This window comes from Lichenostomus cassidix, chromosome 5, assembly GCF_008360975.1.
Source record: "Lichenostomus cassidix isolate B80296 chromosome 5, HeHo_3.0, whole genome shotgun sequence".
NCBI lineage: Eukaryota > Metazoa > Chordata > Aves > Passeriformes > Meliphagidae > Lichenostomus > Lichenostomus cassidix.
The window spans coordinates 23398312-23417056 of NC_139486.1; the positions used below are offsets into that span (position 1 = coordinate 23398312).

Genomic DNA, 18745 nt, shown 5'->3' on the forward strand with positions numbered 1-18745 from the left:
TGGGCTGTGCTGGAGCATCCCCTAGCTATGACTCCTTCCTCCAAGGAAATTAAAAAGGTTTTTTAAATCATAAAAAACCCTGTACATATCTTCAATAAACACTATTCAACTCCAGCTTTTGAAGAGGGATGGGAGAGTTGCTCAGCTTTTCTGCTGCCCCTTTCCCTCTAGTGTCGTGGCAGGAGAACTGCCACCTTGTAGAGCTCGAGAGCTGAAAGATCACCTACAAGGTCACCAACAGAAGAGAGGAGTGGAGGATCATGGTTATTCATTTTCACCTACTTCTATTACACCATTATAGCAGTGACATTGCTTTCATTTTCTGGAGATTTTTATTAACTATTTCCATTTGTTTTCACATCCTATTCATAAAGCAGCAAGCATCACTTTTGGCATGCAGAGAGGCTGTCTGTACAGCCCAACCAGGACAAAGCAGCTGGACTTTTACAATAAGGTTCACATGATTTAATTTTATACACCTCTGAAGAGATTACTCAAGTTAGAAATACTTAATTTAAAATTACTATTGTACAATGGAAATCACTTATTCACAATATTCATAGTTATTTAATTCTTTATTTACAAAATACTATCCTGAGAATTTTCTCTATTAAGCTTCAATTTGAGCAAAGTAGTTTGTATAAACCTAAGTAACAATGGTTACTTAACATAAGGAAAAATGCCAGTAGGAGAGCACAAAACTGGTTCAGGACATTCCCCAACTGACTGTCAAGTCTCCTGCTGTGGTTCTGGTTGTTCTACAGCTGATGGATTTGACTGAGATGGTTCAACTCTATTTTCAGGAGGAGGTGGTGGAGGCAAAAATCCAGGTCGTTGAGGTGGATAGTGAGGATAAGGTCTCATTGGAAATGGATTTCTTACTGTGAGGGAATCAAGAGTAGTCCAGTTAATACCAATCACAACAGTAAACACATATACCTGCTCCTCTTGCTGTCTTACTGCTCAGCTAGGGCTATCTAACTAGAAATCACATGCCAGGATCCAAAGGGACAGAGATGCCAGGAAGGAAGAAGGCAAACCCATCCCTTTTCTCAGCAGTTACCCACAACAGCCTCAAAGCAGCAGCCAGCCACTGCCAGCTCCTGGGCTGCTGCTGCCAACATCCCCTTCAGTCTGCCACAGCAGCCCTTGCCTGCCACACCTTGCAGATATTTTGGCAGGTAAATGGCTTAGTTCACACATACTCAGAGAACAGCACGAGTCAGAAAGAAGCCCTGCAGTCTGATACTTACCTCTTGCTCCAGTAATGCAAACTCAAAGGGAAAACAGCTGTTTTGGGTCTGTCCCTTTGCAGGGCACCAGCACAGCTCAGAGCCAGAGGGTAAAACTTTTACTATATATGTAAGATGCAATGTCATAGGAAGAAAAGGATTAAGGTAACCACCTACTTGCTTTCCCACCCTCTAAAAAGAATCCTTTAAATGCTGAACAGTACATGCAGGTGTGTTTTCCAGACAAAGCTTGTATTTGTAAAAACAAAGATGAGCTGACATGGAAAGGGAACTGTCCAACACAACAAACCTTAATCAGAAAAGATGTTCCCTGTTCGCTGAATTAAGTAGTGAGTGCAAATTTGTATGTGTCCACCCACTGTGCTAACTCACTACCTGCACAAGGCACTCATGTTCATCAGCCTGAAATAAATGCTGCCAAAGCCACGTACTTGGCATCGGAGGGTGCGGAGGCCCGAAGTCTCTTACTGGAAAGCATTCCCGTGGCCCATACAAGCCAGCAGGAGGAGGGGGAGGAAAAGGAGGTCCTCGTCTCATGAAAGGTACTGGTGGTGCTCTAGGATCCACAGGCATCAGTGGAGGTCTGACTGGAGGGAAAGGTGGGGGTGCAAACCCTGAACTGACAGCTTCGCTTTCAGGTGCCAGTGACTGATCAGGGAGGGAGTTCTGCAACACAAGGAAACCAGGGAAGTTAGTGGAGGGAAAGGGAACATCTCCAGTCCCATCAGGCCCACTTGCATGTAGGTGTGACACTAGCTAAGAACTAGTTCCAACTCTGCCTTAGCTGCAGCATAATCCTGAGCAAGGCTACCAATATGTACTGACCATCTTCTTGACCACAGTATCATCTTTTGGGATATAATTAATTTTCAACAGGGATTATATTAGTAATACATCAAAATTAACTCACAATAATAAGTGTTATGATAAAAGTATACATGTAATTTTAAAATTTTAAAATGCACCGCAAAATGCAATATAATGTGACCAGTGGACTACAGACAAATGTTTCTACATTTTTTGCAGAAAATTAAAGCTTCTTTAAATCAAGCTTCTCTTTAGCTACTTACACTAAGGTTAGAATGATCCTTCATCCCATCTCCACTTGGTTCTGTTCGTGGACTATGTTCTGAAGATGTCTGCCCATCTGTATGCAAAAGGGAAATAAGTAATTCAGTGCTGATCTCTTTCTCTCCACCAGTGATTTCAGTATTTTTTTTCTGAAATCAGGATAGATAGGCAACAAAACCATCAGCAAGTTGCAGTTCCATTTCCCCCCTCCCTCTGACTAATGATTTATTTCTTTGGTAAGCCCCACTCTGGGAATGGCTGTGCTATGATATGCTCTTGGCACAGAACCTGACACCATTCCTATTCAAGTATGACAGAAACCAACTCCTTCCTCAGCTGACAAATATCAAGGAGACTTTCAGAACTACATCAGTTTTGGATGAGCAGTCAGAAATAATGATAACAACAATAACAACAACAATAACAATAATCCTCTCATTTGCTTTACTCACTTTATAAGTAAAGAGATAAATAGAAACTCCGGTGTTTTTACTTATATACTTTGCTGGGAACAAGTATTTTCAATAACAAGTGGAGAAAATTATTAAAGGGAATTGTCAGAGAGTAGGATCTGACTGGATATAAATATACACACTAGATGTACTTTCTTTAAACAACCAACCCCCCAAACCTGGGATTTGAAAAATAATGTTTTCTTATGCTTCAGCTTGTATAGAGACAATTATACTAAAAAACACAAGACCAAAACAAGATTTCTAACTAGTGACAGAATTTTCATGTGCATGTTGTATTTCTAATCCTTGAAAACAAACAACGCTGTTTTCTCAATGAACAGATAAGTCTTTTCAAAAACTCTAAATTACTTGTCATTTCAAGCAGGCCCTGCCTTTGTTGATGATATTGTTACTTAATCTAAAACATTTCAACTCCTATGTCACATAGAGAATATTCATGCTTTGACATTTAGATTGCATAACACCTTGCATTTTAGGTCCTTGTGAAGTAGCTCACAAACTCTATCAACCTTAACTCTTCTTTCTGACAAGAAGTTTCCTGCTCCAACTACCTCTTCAAGTGGAAAGTTTTTAGAGTTTGCTACCCCCTGCTTAGGAAAATGCATATTATTTTGTTCACTTTAAATAACATTTTTATCATCTTCCTAAGAAGTGTAACTCATTCACTCTAACGAGTGGGAGCCTTTATTTCAGTACTGAGAGACACTGCTGTTCTGAAGTCAGATGTGCTGGTTTTTGGTTGGTTGGTTTTTTAATTGAGGGGGGGCTTTTTTGGGTTTTTTTTACAAACACTCACCCAAGTCTAGTGTAATAATGTGTCTCTAAAAAGCAACATTCACACATGCTTCATGACCTGTTAAATGCTGGCAACAAGGTTATCCAAAACTGTGTTGCCATTAAGGCAGTGTTGAATTGCCCACGAACTGAATACAACGTTTAAAAAAAGTAATTAATTGTTGCTTGGCAGTAGCTGAAGAAAGGGGTAAAAAAAGATGCAGTAAGGAAGTGCAAAAACAGTGCACCTCTCCTGTCCTTCAGTCAGCAGCCAGGAGCTGGAAGAAAGACCTCAGTGGCACATTAAGTATTAGAAAGCAGAAGCGAGAGAAAAGCCTAAGGGAAACAGAGGGGAGGCTTGGGAAAGAAGGAAGGTCAGTAGCTGCACAGGGACAGAACTGTCTTCCAGTAAAGAACAATCTACTGTGAAACCTGAACCTTCAACCTGAAACTAAATTCAGCATTTTCAGTTCTCACACTGTGACACTGAGTAGCAAAGGTTCTCTCTCCTCTTGCCAGAAATGGTGCAAGAGAGATGGCAATTTCCTACTAATCCTATCAGTAACTGAGTCCTGGGTGGTAAGTTTCTGTTGGAAGTTTAATGGCTTCACCTTGCTGATGAATCCGACACATGTGACTTACCAGGGTATTACATAAAGATGAAAAATACTTAATAAGTATTAAGCTCTTAGGCTGTCAGTGATGTCTCAGTGACACAAACTTCATCTCTGAGCTTCTGGCAGTTGCCAAGTGTCACAAACTAAAATGTACATAATTGGTCAATTCAAAACTAGTGGGTCAGTGAAAGGTGTGATTAAATTGGGGAAAACTGCACTGAGAACTACAAAAAGCTGCCAGTATGGTCAACAGTTTGAAGGAAGAGGCCTCAGAACCTTCCACCTCTGTGCACCAAGCCAGTGGACACTTGAAAGTTTGGCTGTTTCACTCTTTGTGAGTCTAACCCTTTCTGACTTTACCAAGTGTGGCATGGAATTGCAAGGGTTTGTGGTACTTTAAGGCTGTGATGAGCCTCATGGGAGGGACCAAAACAGACTGTGAACCAATCATGAGTGGTTAATATAAAAAACAATGAGGGTGGACCAAAAAAATACCTCATGACTGCCATTCACAGAATGTCACTCACCTGACAGCAGAGAAGGCTATTGCTCTAATAGGGAATGGCTGCATCAAGGCCAGCAGGTGTCAAAATATTTTTTACACAATGGAACTTCAGGTCTGTGGTAGCTATAAACCTGTCCTCTTGCCATGGCTTACCATGCAGTCAGCTTACACTGAGACTTTCCATTTTAGAGTATCACAGAAGCAATTCCCACCTGTTTTATCAAAAGACTGCACATTGTAACTACGTAGTTCTGCTGGTCCAGAAAGTCTTCCAGTATTTGGAGGATTAGGGAAAAATCTTTCTTGTCTTCGAGGAGGAAGAACTGGATCAGTGTAAGGCTCACCTAACATTGAAGCAATCACAAACAGGTCTGTGAAGATTTATTCCTCCCATTCCATACAGTTTTAGACCAGAAAGATTCTCTGGATGTCTTATGCTCTTGTAAATGTACAAAGTGTCTATTAATCAGGGTGTGCAAACAAATCTTAAATAACCCAAACATATGAATTCCACCAAGTTTATCCAATAGTCTATTTTTCTAAAGAGCTGCAAAAGAGAAAGTTCATTGATTTTTGGTTAAACATAGAGCAGAATTATGGAAGTTATGATTGCCTACGTTATAAACAGCGGGGCCGTGAAACAAAGGTTCAGCCTAGCAAAGAAGATCAAAGACAAAATAAGGTACTGCATGTTTTAAGCCATTAGTAGGTAAGAATGGTGTTTGACATTATGTTTCATAGTGCTGTAATATGTTTCCACCAACTTGCTGGCATCAGATGAGACAAACTGTATCAGTGAGATCCAAGTACAAAGTTGGGCTGAGAACATAGCTCAGGTCAAGGAAACAAGACTACCTCTCTGCAGTATCCTGTCAACAGACCAGATCTGCCAAATGAGAAACTGCATCCTTGGGTTCTGACACCAGGCTTGCACACAGATGTGAAGCGCTTGCTGCAGTATTAACTGAGGTATCTTAATCTAGCTACATTACCTATTTTTCTTTTCCTAAACTTGTAACATTTTTTTCTTCTTTATTACAGGTATCCAGGAAGGTTGTTCATATCCCCAAGTTTTTACTTGAGAAATATTAGCAGAATTCTCTTTGATTAAACTCTGCCCTCCCTGAGTGGATGTGCAATACAGATGTTTAGCTGAAGAACTGAGAGTTAAGACTTATTTTGCTGCTGTTAATCACTGAAGAGACAGTATCAACAGGAAAACATGCTAGAAAGGATGAATGTACCATGGTACCCTTGTACTATTAATATATATGGGGATTTTTTTGAAAAACAGTATTTTTCAACATTACCTAGTTTTCATTTAAATAAATTAAATCCTTTTACTTCTCAGATCTCAATCATTAACTATCCAGCCCAGACAGGTCTTTTGATACACTAAACCATTTACCCAGAAAAATAATGAAACCAAACAGTTGATTGTCCCTTGGCAACACCAGTATGTATTTAAAACACAGCAGAGAAGTGCAAGTGAACCACACTGTTCAAGAGGAGGAAAAAACCTACTATTAAAAAAAAAAAAAAACAGTTCAGTTGCACAGGCAGGTCCAAGAAAACATTTAATATTTTTAAGCCCAAAATACTTAAATATATACACTGCAAGTCAGTAACTCCCCTTTTCCATGGATACAGTAGCTAAGCAGAGTTTTATACCTGGTGGAGGCAGAATTATCCTGCGTTCTCGTTCCCAAGGAGGAGAGAGGGATCCAGTATCTGATGGTGGTCTGTGGGGATCAGTTAATCTATCAGAATTCAGCTCTCCTCTTTCACTACCAGCTTCGTACATGGCAGTTGGTCCTCTGGATCCTATTCGAAGAAATCAGGTAGTTATTCACCCATGAATTTTAAATCCTCTACTATGGCTTTCCTCATTAAGTCTGAAAACAGTAAACCAAATCACGGAATGCCAACACTGTCAAGATACAAGAGGTGCCAGGCTCCACAGGACTCTCCAGCTGTTTGCTGATGACCAGCTATGCCTACGAGAAGTGTTTAAAAGTTTGCAATGAAGAGGTCTTAGTTCACAGCACAACACAGAGACCTGCAATGCTTTTTAAAAAACTAATAATTTTACAAGTTTCAGTTAATCTGAATAACAAACTAGTACCCTCATGATAAATAATCTTCTCAGTGATAAAAACCTGCTGCTAATCAAATAAAAATGAGCAAGCTGAGAGCTAATACCAGTATCATAAAACACCCATCTGCATTCAGCACTCTTCTGGTTCTAATTCTTTATTCTAGAAGAAAGAAACAAAACAAAAAAAACCTGATATGGCCAGTATAATAATCAAGTGCAATAAAAACTGTAAAAATTAGTGATTTTATATTGCAACCTGCCTTTAAAAAAGATTGGGTCTGAAAAAATACAGAAATACTGAATTCTGCTATCATTCACTAATTCTCCATGCTAAAATTCAACCTAAAATTTGAAGGCATTGTGTGTCTTGTGCACTGTGAGACGAGTACTATAATTGCACTTCTTGAAATCCTTATGGAAGAGACATTTGGACATATTTCCCACTAATTAAGTACAGGCTTCAGTGGGTGTAATGGTAGAAATAAATGAAACAGTAGCTTCTTTATTACCTATAACAGATAATAACTCTAGCATTTATCTATACTGCTTTTAACATGAAAAATGTGAATGGAGAATATTTTTTCCCTTACAACCCATGCCACCCCAGCTCGCTTTCACCTACTCCTGAATCTCTAAATTGTACTTCTTACACACAGCCTTACTGGTCCTTTCTATCAGTAGGGAAGAAACACTCTCCGTGTATGATGACTGCCCCAAGTTTAGAACAAAAGGAAGGGAAACAATTTACTGAACCAGTAACTTTCTAGGATCACAACCCCCAATAAAACTGCCTCATGTTTTTGACAACATTCTCTCACTGACTGTAGACCAATGAGATGGAAGGGGGAGTATTCTTTCTTCAGAAAACTAATTGACTCTTTTTCTTTAAAATCATGTTCATTTCAGCAGAACCCCATCTGTCCAAAAAATGAAAGACAACCAATTAAGTCTGGCTTTTCACTTTTCTTAATTTATGGTTACAAAATGAATCCACTGACCAACCTCCTAATAACAACTAGATTTTCATTTGTACTGTTACACATTAAACAGCTTTAGAAGCAAGTTGAAAAACAGGAAGAGTTTGACAATTAACTGTTTATGTTGAATTGTTTTTTTTAATACTTTTTTGTCACCAACAAGAGGAAAAGGTGTGACAGGTTTATAGGAGAGGAGAGAGAAATCCAGAACAGATAAACTTTCAAGTTTAAGAATTGTACCTCTTCCTCCTCCTCCACCTGGAAGCATAGGTGAAAGCCTTAAAGGACCCTCCAATAAAGTTGGAGGGGAAAGAAAAGCTCTTGTTTCAGATGAAGGCCGGCCCATTGGTGAGGGTCCATATGGGGAATGCTCTGGAACAGTTAAAACAAAATACTCAACTTCACAATACTTAGTTTAGCAAACTGTATAAGTAACTTCTCAGGTGAAGTTAAAATCTAAACTGTGTAACTGAAATGAAAATAGTGCTCTAATTACCATGTGTAACATATTCCCAGTCTACTCTCATCAATACTACAAATACTCTTAGTTTCACCAAAATACTTGATGTGACCTAGAATCACTTATGACCCAATTATTTTTTTAAATGACTGGTGTTTGTACATACACATGGCCAAGATAGTTTTCAAACAATTACATGTGTGTGGTCTTGGGAAACAAAACCATAAACCAAAAGAATTAGGCTCTGTTTTACAATTCAATACTGTACCTCTGCCAAATGGTCTCATCGGAACATCAAGAGCATAAGGGTCTTTTTCTAAAAGTTCAAGTTTAAATTCCGCTTCAGTTAATCTGCAAATAGACAAAAATAAATAAGTAATAAGTGACCAAGAAATGCAAGAGCTTTACCAGGCTACACTGTTTACTTCCAGGCTTTCTACTTAACTGGTTAATGAAGCAAGGTATTTTATTCCCTAAACAAATAAGACAAAGGATGTCACAGTACTCTGAACTTAAAAATGCCTGAAAGTATTTCTCTATGCAGCTGTGTTCAAACTAATTCAGAATTTGAAGTGGCATTTTAGATGTCACATTCCTAGTATGACAACACTCTAATAGCACTCCAAGTGTTAGTCAACCTCACACCAGAAAGTTCCTCTCAATTACCACCACAGTTGATCTGTTAGTTCAGCATTAACTTCTGAGATAAGCTGTAAATCATGACATCTGGTTGATACATATTTACTTAAAGCAAACAACCAAACAAACACACAAACAATAACCCCCCCAAACATTCATGTTCTAGTACTTCATTTTGCTTCTTTCGTGATGTACTTCAATACTTCATATAGTCCCTAAGTTACTACTTTCTTGCATGTCCTAGATACAGGAAAGCTCAAGTGACTCCCTTTCTTTCAGAAATTGAACACTGTGATCTCTCTGCCCTGTTTGGGCCACAATTAGTTAACAAGAAACATCAAACTGCCTAAACACGAAACATGCCAAATTGTATTTATTTAGGAGCAGATGAAGACTGCACTTACTTTTGTCTGTTATGTGCATTCTCTTTTTTTATATCATTGAGGTGTCTTTCAGCAGCTCGGGCAGTCAGCTTTGGGGAAGGACAAAAATCATACGCTTAGATATTGCTATTTATTGATTAAATGCTTCAAAAACCTGACAGTTCCTAGTTCCAAGATTCATATTCTATGTGAAGTGTATGGACTGCATTTTCACAAGACATGACTTGTGTATGGAGCCTCATGTATGCCAAACAACATTAGCAGCTCTACAACCCAAATTTTTGAGGAATGATAAGGCTTTCCTGCAGGTTCTTAAAACTTAAAAATTCTCTGGATATAGCTGCTTTGAAGCACCTACAGAAGACTTAAAGTCTCAAATTCTATGTAAGAAAGTTTCATTTTAAAATCAGATAGCTAAAATCTCTGGAATTATAACCACAAAGCACCATAGCTTTTAGCAACATTTTATCTCAGACATTCTGTCGAAGTGAAGACTGTACTAGTCAGGAGATATTTTAAATTTTCCTGTTTGAAAAAAAAAAAAAGGCAAAAATGGATTTTGTAGAAACACTCTTAGGAAGCTGTCAGTGGAACATACTGTTTTCACAGGACATAATGTCTTCTACTGGTAGATAAAAGAAGTGAAGTACACCCAAAGAAAATATCAAAATGGCATTGAAACAAGGCTAAAAGCTTTCATTATTAGCAAAAATCACACATTTGTTTTATGGTGTCATGTTCTTCCAGCAGATTTGCTGCTATAACAAATGATGCAAGATTATCATTCTATTGTGTTCATAAGTATCCAGTTTAATTTTTCCACCTTTTTTATATAATAGAAGGATTTTTAACATGCTTTTGTGTATTTCTGCAAGAAATCCATATGTTTAAAAGTGAAAGGTTAGAGATAATGTTGATGATCTGTTTTTAGTATAGTATTAGAAACAAAAAGTGATAATTAAAGTAAGCTTCTCAAATAATGAAAAATGAAGATGCACAAAACTCAGAAAATTCAGTGTTTGGAACTTACCCAATTATCATGAGCTTTTTTCTCATGTGAAGTAATCTGTGAAAGAGAGATTCATTATTCACCTAAAACCCAAAACTTATGATTATATGCTCTTTTTTATAGACTTAATGTGTGTGGACAATTTACAATGAGACACCTAAACTTAAAATTCAACTTTTCAATAAAGTTATCTGGTGATCTCTGCTATGGAATTGTGTCAGTCAAAACCAGATGACATTAAGAAGAAGGAGGGGGAGGCAAAATTAGACAGCCAACAATGGCAAGCCAAATACAGTATCACAACCTAACAGCAAGTGGTATTCCAGTCACAGTAACATCTCTCCTACTGGCAGAGATGTCACAAAGCACAAAATACCTGATTCTCATAAGAACGAATGGTTCTTTCTAGCTCTTCCTCAAGATCCTTTGCTCGCTCTCTGTAACAAAATGAAGATTTATGACTTTGTAATAAAATGTGGAGGAAAGTTTTGAATACAATAAACTCAAAAGTAGCCATGAGGCAGAATTAAGATTTTTTTCTATCCAGAAGATTGTATTGTCACTTAGCCTCATGGGATACATAAAAATTACATTAACAGTGGAAATGCTAGGCCGTGTATTACTGAAAACAAGAATGTAAACAAAGGAATAGAACCCAAAACCCAACATTCCCTGAACTTTTCAGTGGTTTGTGATGTTTCCAAAACAAAGGCTCTCCTTCCCCACATGTCCTACCAGCCAGCCTCACCCAGCTGTGGCTGGAGCACCACATTGCCACAGGCTACCCCACTCAGTCCTGAGGGACACTCACTTGCACAGAAGTTATTTAAGGACCACATGTATGATGCCACCTTTGCTGCCAGCTGCCCTGTACTCAGCCTCTCTGAGTTCTACACTCTCTCAGCAGGTGGGCCAAATACTGCTTGGTTATACTTAATTTGCAATATTCATATTTTCTTTAAAATTAGGATGCCTACAAGTCCATGTTCTGAATAAATCAGGAAAGGTGAATTCTGTCTTCCTGTATGAATACTGAAGAATGTCCACAAGAAAGGATTCACCTAATTAACTCTTCAGGAAGTGTTGATCACTATTGTTCAGTTAGACCTAATACTCCCATAAGCACTGAAGTAAGATGGCAAATATACATTACGTATTGAAAAATTATGCCACAGCTTTAGAAAATGCAGAATAAACCCAGAGGTACACAGCTGGTGTAACAAAAACCAGAGCAAAGCAGTTAAAAAGCCAGCTACAGCAAACATTCACCCATGACAATATTTAAATAAAGAATTTCTAAGCAACGGGACAATTTGACAAGCTTGGAGACACAGAAATAGAATACTATAACTACACAGCATAAATGTCAGCTCTGTAGGAAAACTGAACATTCAATTTATTTCACGACATTCTCTTAACTTTGTATTTTTAGCTTTGTTCAGTAAGGGAAACTAGATTAGAGACCCACTTCTAGCACACCATTAAAGTGAATACATCAGTACAATTACTATTTTAAGTTGCCATAATCTTCAACACCCCAATGTTTTAATAAAGCAAAACCACCCTTAGTCTGTACTATTGCACATAAACTAGCATCTAACACACACACCACAAAGAAACTGGAAGACAATACATTTGCTTACGCTGTGGGTTTTTTTGATTCTCTATTGCTCTTTCTTCACTTTGGAACAAGTGATTACAGCAGCTAAAATCTGCAATTACCTGTAGCTGTTAAGTTCTTCAGCAGCATGAATAATTTTTTCATCTACTTTAGAAAGCTTTTCTTCCTTCTGTAGACGTTCTCTCTCTTCTACTGTTAGCTTCCTTTGAACAAAATTCAAAACCTGTGGTTAACTGTGTTTCAAGTCAACAATTTTGAAAACAGCCACAAATCATATCAAACAAACTGAAACCCAAACTACAGTAACAGTCAGTGACTTGTTCTAGTATTTTTTAAAAGTACTTTTCTAGAGGGAAAAAAAGATTGCTACTAGCTATTAAAGAAAAAAAATCTTTCCGGGTCCCTTTGTTTCATCTTTATGCCTTTTTGGGCACTAAAGGAGAGAAAAAGCATTCTCCAGTGCACAGATTATGCACAAGGTACTTCTGCAGAACACACAGATACTACTGCTGCATACAGCCCTGAATGGATAAACTGGTCATTTTCCTGTGAGCAGCAGTCCTTAGCAACCAAGGTGTCTAAATCATGGATCCTGTGAACATGATTTAAACTTCTTTTCTACTCATTCTTCATTTCCTACTTTTCCATTTCCCCTGTTTGAACAGATCAAGTTTTTTAAAAGATGCCTTAATTAATTCTAAGTCTTTTTTGTGCTGCTACCTCACCACACCAGCTTCTCCTCACTTCTTTTTTGCTTTTCTAAAATTCTTTGACAAGCAGCATAGATTTTCTGAGCTTTAGTGAGGTATTTTTAAATATCATCTACACAGTCTGCTTTTTGCCTGCTCATTATACCTTCTTTTTAATAGGTTACTTCCCACTCCCACCCTGTTCTTTTTTAAAATTCAAAATGTTAATGCAGTGATTTCTAGGATTTGTTGCATCTACAAATATGCTAAATATCTACACAAATATATATGCTACAGAGCAGACTACTGAAAGTTATACTTTAAAAAGGTCCTGCACATGCTTAGTACAGGATCTAGTCTTGTGCTGATTACTCTCTTGCTGCCTTCACACGATTATGTCTGCTCTTTGAAGAAATAATTTCTGACTAGTAAAACTATAATTTTACCATCATACCCTAATACTCCCACACACATGCACACTTCTGCAGGTTACTATATGCCCTGGACCAATCAACTTTAATTTCTAGTCCTAAACATATTTCTGATTTCAATCACTAGGTCACAATCCCTACTAACACCCTGACTTTGAGGCAGATAATAGTACAGCCCTCATGTTCTGTTTTTCTTGGTGAGGAAAGCCTGATTCACAGCGATTTTACGTTGCTTACCAACAAGAGCTTGCCTATGTTTTAAGTTTAGTTTTATTAATACCTCATCACCCCTCTGTCATTACTTACTCTCTTTACTATACAAAATGTATCTCACAGTTAAAGCACCTATTGATTTTCTTTCACCAACTTTGACAGACGTGTTACATCATATAATAATTTAATTAAAGAAAAAATAATCGAGCTTTCCTACTTTAATTGCCTTATTTCATAGATTAAAAATCTGTTACTTCTTTGTTCCTGTACTTGCTTGTGGAAAAGTCCTACAATGAATTGTTTCATGGAAATAGTTTCTATAAAACTACTGTAATCACAAATGTACATGAAAATGTAATAAGCTGTCTTCACAATTCAGAAAATTCTGGAAAGCAGTATTCAAACTATCAATGATTTTCAGTCACCCAAATCAGTTACATTCAAATCAAACAGGAGGTACTGAATATAAGAAGAGGAACCAGCACCTGTGTAGTTTCATTTCATTTTCTTGATAAAGCTCAGTCATTACTTTAAGTTTCTGCTGAAGCTTTTGAACTTCACTTTCAAGACGTTCATTTTCAGTCTGCAAGGAAGCTTGTTGACTTTGAAGGTTTTCTATGCGTTCTGTCAAATTCAGAGATAATTATATTGGGATAACGCATTTACAGTATTTTAGTATACAGAAAGTGTCTAAAAACCTTTGATACTATGTTGATTTAATAACACACAATATTAATATGTTTCAATATATGATACAAAATAAAACAAGCAACTATACTCTCTACCTGCCACAAAGGGTGTGTATCAGGCCTTTACTCTCCAAACCATGTAACTTCTTCGAAAACAATGAAGTTTTGTAATTCACAACATAAATTTTCATTTAGGGCTCTTGTTATTGAAATTATGTGACTAAAGAAGTAAAACCAGTACCATCATAAGCTCTTGCAGGTCTACCCACACAAGGTTTTCCTCAATAGCCTGAAAGGGTAACTCAGATTTGTCACAACTACCTTCATCTTTCCAAACTGAACTCAAAGTCATGTTTCTTTTTCTGGTTACTATTCCTGTGCCTCTTTTCAAGAAATAACAAAGCTTCAAGTAACTGGCACAAGGAATATGTTTAAAGGACTATAAGAAACTGAAAAATACAGTCTTACAGAGCATTTCACCACTCAAATAACAAAGCAGTACATTCATATGTGATGGCTACTCTGCTGGCTATGATTATGAAAGCAATAGCTAATTGCAGGTTTTAATTTGAGTAAGAGTGGTTTTCATTTTGTAAAGTTTAATTCAGTATACACAACAAAGGAAAAGAAAACAGAGCAAGACGCTTTTAGGTTCAATTCTCTAAATGCAGCACTTTATATTGTAAGGATTGGGCTTGCACTCATTACAAACTAACTACAATTAAGTGACCATTTTAATAGATGGTTTTAAAATTTAGATTAAACTCCACTGTTTCATGTCCAGAAATTATGTAAAGGAAGTATTATATATTTATTAACATCATTTTGCTCTTGTATTTTAAGATTCTATAACTTAATAGTTACAGAATATTCCAGTGGAGTACAACCAAATTTGCAACTTCAATTGCTCTACCTCTAATATAATGTATTTAAAATAGGTAAGCAACTTAAACAGAAATTTTAAAAATCAAGTAGTTATTAATGTAAACTTAATTCACTTTTTACTAGAATTAATACTTGCAGCCTGTAACACCATTTTACCAAAGCAGCATCTTATTAATCTTAAAGACAAAACAACATTTAATTACCTGTAAGTTCTCCTTTAGCTTTATTTTCATCAGACAGTTTTGAATACATTTGGTCTCTTTCTGCTTCCATAGTCTTTAAACAAGCATTTAACTATAATCAAAATTGAAAAAAAAAAGAGTGCATTTTAAGATTACCACACTAAGAAACTGTTTGCATGCAAAAATATCTAATAAACACTAAAAGATGCTGAACTCTGATACTGGTATTACCAGAACAATTACATATACTCCATCTAGTTTCCCCTCTTCCATCCTCAAGTTTTTAAAATCACGTACCTTTGCAGCATAGATCAATTTCTTTACAGTTCGCTTTTGCTCATCATCTGTTTGAAGGAAAATGACAATAAGTCACGTAAAAAGCACAAAAAGGTTTGTGACAGAGCTTACTGCTATTATTTCATTTTTATACAAGAGCAATGCCAACATACCACAATAGGCACAGCACACTTGGAGGATAAAGGAATAAAAAAAAACCAGGTGTGTGGGTAGAAGATATGCCTATATTGTAGTGCTTTGTTTGCCAATCAATCACGACTCAGACTTGTCACGTTAGAAGTGATACTGAATACACACTCTAAGATCCACGGGCATGTGCCCCATGGTGTCATAAACACCAGCATAAAAGAAGCTGCAGCAAGAAAGAGGAGCAAGAAGGGCTCTTCTGTGTTGCTGTTGAAGGGGACCCACATCTACACCCATTTGATTACAATGCTACCACACTGCCTGCAACAAGGAACAACTCTGTAAAGACAAGTAAGCAGAAATTAGGCTCTAAGGACCCCTCACTACTACTGCTGGGAGGAGCGTGAAGAAATAAAAGCAAGGTTTCCACCTAGAAATGCCAGAGAATCACTGCTTAATATTCACACAGGCTAATCTCATTCTGCAAGAGACTGAACACTGAGTCTTTACATTGCTCTGTGACAGTATATGTGGCACACACTGCTAAACAGGAGGATAGTTTGCTATTCCAGAGGTGTCCAAGCATCAGTTAACTCTCTGGTATGAGTGACATTGCGTGAGATTTAAAAATCCGACTTCTATAAAGCTAATCTTTCAGCTTTTCTGAAAGTTATTTCTATATTTCTAAAACTTCTATTAAATATTTCAACTGGGAAACTACACAAACCATACCTAAGTGCTCTCCATTCTCTGTTTCACCCTTCACGTCTGTGTCCCACTGATTGTCTTCGGCGTCACCATCTTCTCGTATGGCTGAACTCCAGTCTTTCATGTTCAGTATATACTGTGTCAGTGACTAAGAAAAAGCACACCACCCCCCCCAAACAATAAAAAAAAAAATACAAGCAATGAAAATGTAGTAATTATTACAATTACTTTCCAGGATTTCTGTCTTTTATTTAGTTCCCTTAGTAGATTAAGTCAGCCCCAAACACACAGAATTCTAGATGTCTGATAATACTTTCTATCAAAACATGTATCTGCAGGTAAACAGGCATGTCCTTGTGAAGAATTTTCAGACAGCTATAAGCATACATGGTTTTAGTAGGTATGTAAGGTACACAAGTATAAGAATACACACCCAACTTCCACATTCCAAACTTGGGGAGGAAGACAAAAAAAAAAAAAAAAAGAAAGAAGCCAGTACTGTATCAGAATTAAAAGAGTTTTTCCTTAGTTGTCTGTATCAGACTGCTCCATTGTGCTGCATAGCAACCATTCTTTTGCTTAGCCAGAAACATGACATTAGAGAATAGAGACAGCAAACAAAAGCCCAGAACAGCCTAACACATATTAAGACACAGAAAGGTTGTCAGGCTCTCTTGGAACTCTATGATTAGCATCAGTTCAAATAATTTGATTCAATCCTAAATATCATAATTTACCTTGATCTGGCTCTCTTTATTTTTCAAAACTTCTTCTACATCTGCTTTAGATGATTCAAACATCTTTGTTTGCTCATTTAGTTCACTAAATCGTTCACCCCATCCTTCAGCTTCTTGTAAAAGCTAAAAAGGGAAATACCAGGTTAGTGTGATTGTCTACAAAACCAAGAATCAAGGATGAACAGTAGTGACCCTGTTACATATATTATCTATACATAAGTGGAATTTAAACCTCTCACTCATCAGTAAGAACTAAAAGAGATAAGACTGTAAGAAAGTTAAACCTCAAGAGTTGAAAATAAAGACTTCTATGTTATTGTTCAGTTGCTTTAGCTGCTATAGCTATCCACTGTAATTAGTAGTTAGAATATTTTTAAGTATTTATAAGAAATGTTCAGTTAATATTCCACTCAGTTTAAAAACCTTGATGTGACAATAGCAATGAATATAAAATAGCAAGAGTTTACCTAACAGCTATATACACTGGGGAATGGATGGAAAACACTCATACCCAAATATGCACACACTTCTGAAATGGTGCCTGCGTCCTTTCAACTAAGAAGTGCTCAGTGAAGTAAGGGAAAACAAGAAACTTTTAGACAGTTATTTATATTCAAGTGACTTGCAAAACTTTTATTATTTCTCCTATTCTTCTCCACACCTCTTAAAGTAATTTTAAATTTTTATTTTAAAAAAGCTTTCCCATTAATGAAAGTCACAGCTGTATGTAATCAATACCTACTAGTATGTACCTTTGCAATTAACTGTGCTTAACTAAAAAGAAAGGTAGGTTCCAAGGTTACATCTTACAGGTATTCCCTAGAAAAATCTAATTTTCACAAAAATACTTTACAGGAGCAAAGGGATTAGAACACTTAATCACCAGCCTATTAAAAATAACCACTGCAACACATTAACTAATTACATTGTGAGAACAAGATTGAACTGATGCAAATTTCTCTTAAGGCAAAATATAAGCTACAACAACATGGGGTAAAGTACAAACAAATGGTCTTAGGAGTCTGTCAAAAAATATTGCTTAAATTTGCACAACAGGCAATCAATTTAAAAGCAGTGAATGTACAGAACAGAATAATTAGGTTGAGCACTGAGAACGTAACAGAAAATTATACTAAAAATAAAACCAGAAAACAGTAATTAAACAAGGGAACTGCCATGCAAATAGACAAGCAAGCCTGAACACTACTTACCAAAGATAAACTAGAGGGCATAGAACATAAGATATGCAACTAGAATTGGATTAGCACACATTGCCCCTTGGCAAACAATTGCACTTTCCAAGCAGTAAATGTAAGAATTTGCAGCATCATGCTAATAACATATTAGGGATTAGAAGATGTATACAGACAACTATTTTTATCATTGTCATCATCAAAAGGAAGCTAAACTTTTAAGAGATTCCTTCTTCATGAAGCCAAAGAGAAAACAGATTTACATTAATTTATACACCTACTGAATTACAATAAAGAAAACCAGCAAGGGTTTGCAATGAGCTAAAGCAATACACGCTTATAATGTTTCTGAAGAAAAATCAAAACAAACCACCGCAAACTCCCAAAACATTACACAGAGCATTAAATGTTCACAGAAAATATCTATTTGTTTAAAAAAAAAAAAAAGCTTCACTGTCAAGCTGCCTATTGCACATGCTGAACATTTTAAAATAATCAATGTTCTCTGTGATATGGCTACAACACTGAGGAAAATAGACAACTAAGATTTAGGAAGTAAAAGTCTTTTCTGGTCCTCTGTAATACTCAATTAATACATCTACAGTGGTATTGGAGTATGTTTTTTACCCGCTTTTTGAATACTCTGCAATTTCTCAATTTCTTTTGTTTTCTAAATCAAGTAAAAGAATTTTCTCTCTGCTTCTGTAGACAA

At 36.7% G+C, this 18745-nt stretch overlaps 1 protein-coding gene across 2 annotated transcripts in view; it reads right to left on the reverse strand.

The window, feature by feature from the left end:
* Nucleotides 1–313: 313 nt before the first annotated feature.
* Nucleotides 314–18745, reverse strand: part of MIA2 (MIA SH3 domain ER export factor 2) — a 34783-nt gene continuing 16351 nt past the window's right edge. The window contains exons 14-29 of one of the 2 annotated variants that reach the window (XM_085061818.1): nucleotides 16841–16963; nucleotides 16128–16251; nucleotides 15270–15316; nucleotides 14994–15084; nucleotides 13702–13840; nucleotides 11985–12086; nucleotides 10639–10699; nucleotides 10284–10319; nucleotides 9275–9342; nucleotides 8500–8582; nucleotides 8012–8143; nucleotides 6368–6520; nucleotides 4909–5040; nucleotides 2324–2400; nucleotides 1685–1919; nucleotides 314–881 (exon numbers count right to left, since the gene is read on the reverse strand). In XM_085061818.1, coding sequence (XP_084917944.1) covers nucleotides 730–881; nucleotides 1685–1919; nucleotides 2324–2400; nucleotides 4909–5040; nucleotides 6368–6520; nucleotides 8012–8143; nucleotides 8500–8582; nucleotides 9275–9342; nucleotides 10284–10319; nucleotides 10639–10699; nucleotides 11985–12086; nucleotides 13702–13840; nucleotides 14994–15084; nucleotides 15270–15316; nucleotides 16128–16251; nucleotides 16841–16963 — 1755 coding nt within the window. In that variant the 3' untranslated portion in view covers nucleotides 314–729. The remainder of the gene's footprint in view (nucleotides 882–1684; nucleotides 1920–2323; nucleotides 2401–4908; nucleotides 5041–6367; nucleotides 6521–8011; nucleotides 8144–8499; nucleotides 8583–9274; nucleotides 9343–10283; nucleotides 10320–10638; nucleotides 10700–11984; nucleotides 12087–13701; nucleotides 13841–14993; nucleotides 15085–15269; nucleotides 15317–16127; nucleotides 16252–16840; nucleotides 16964–18745) is intronic. The other variant, XM_085061819.1, reaches the window with a different exon arrangement.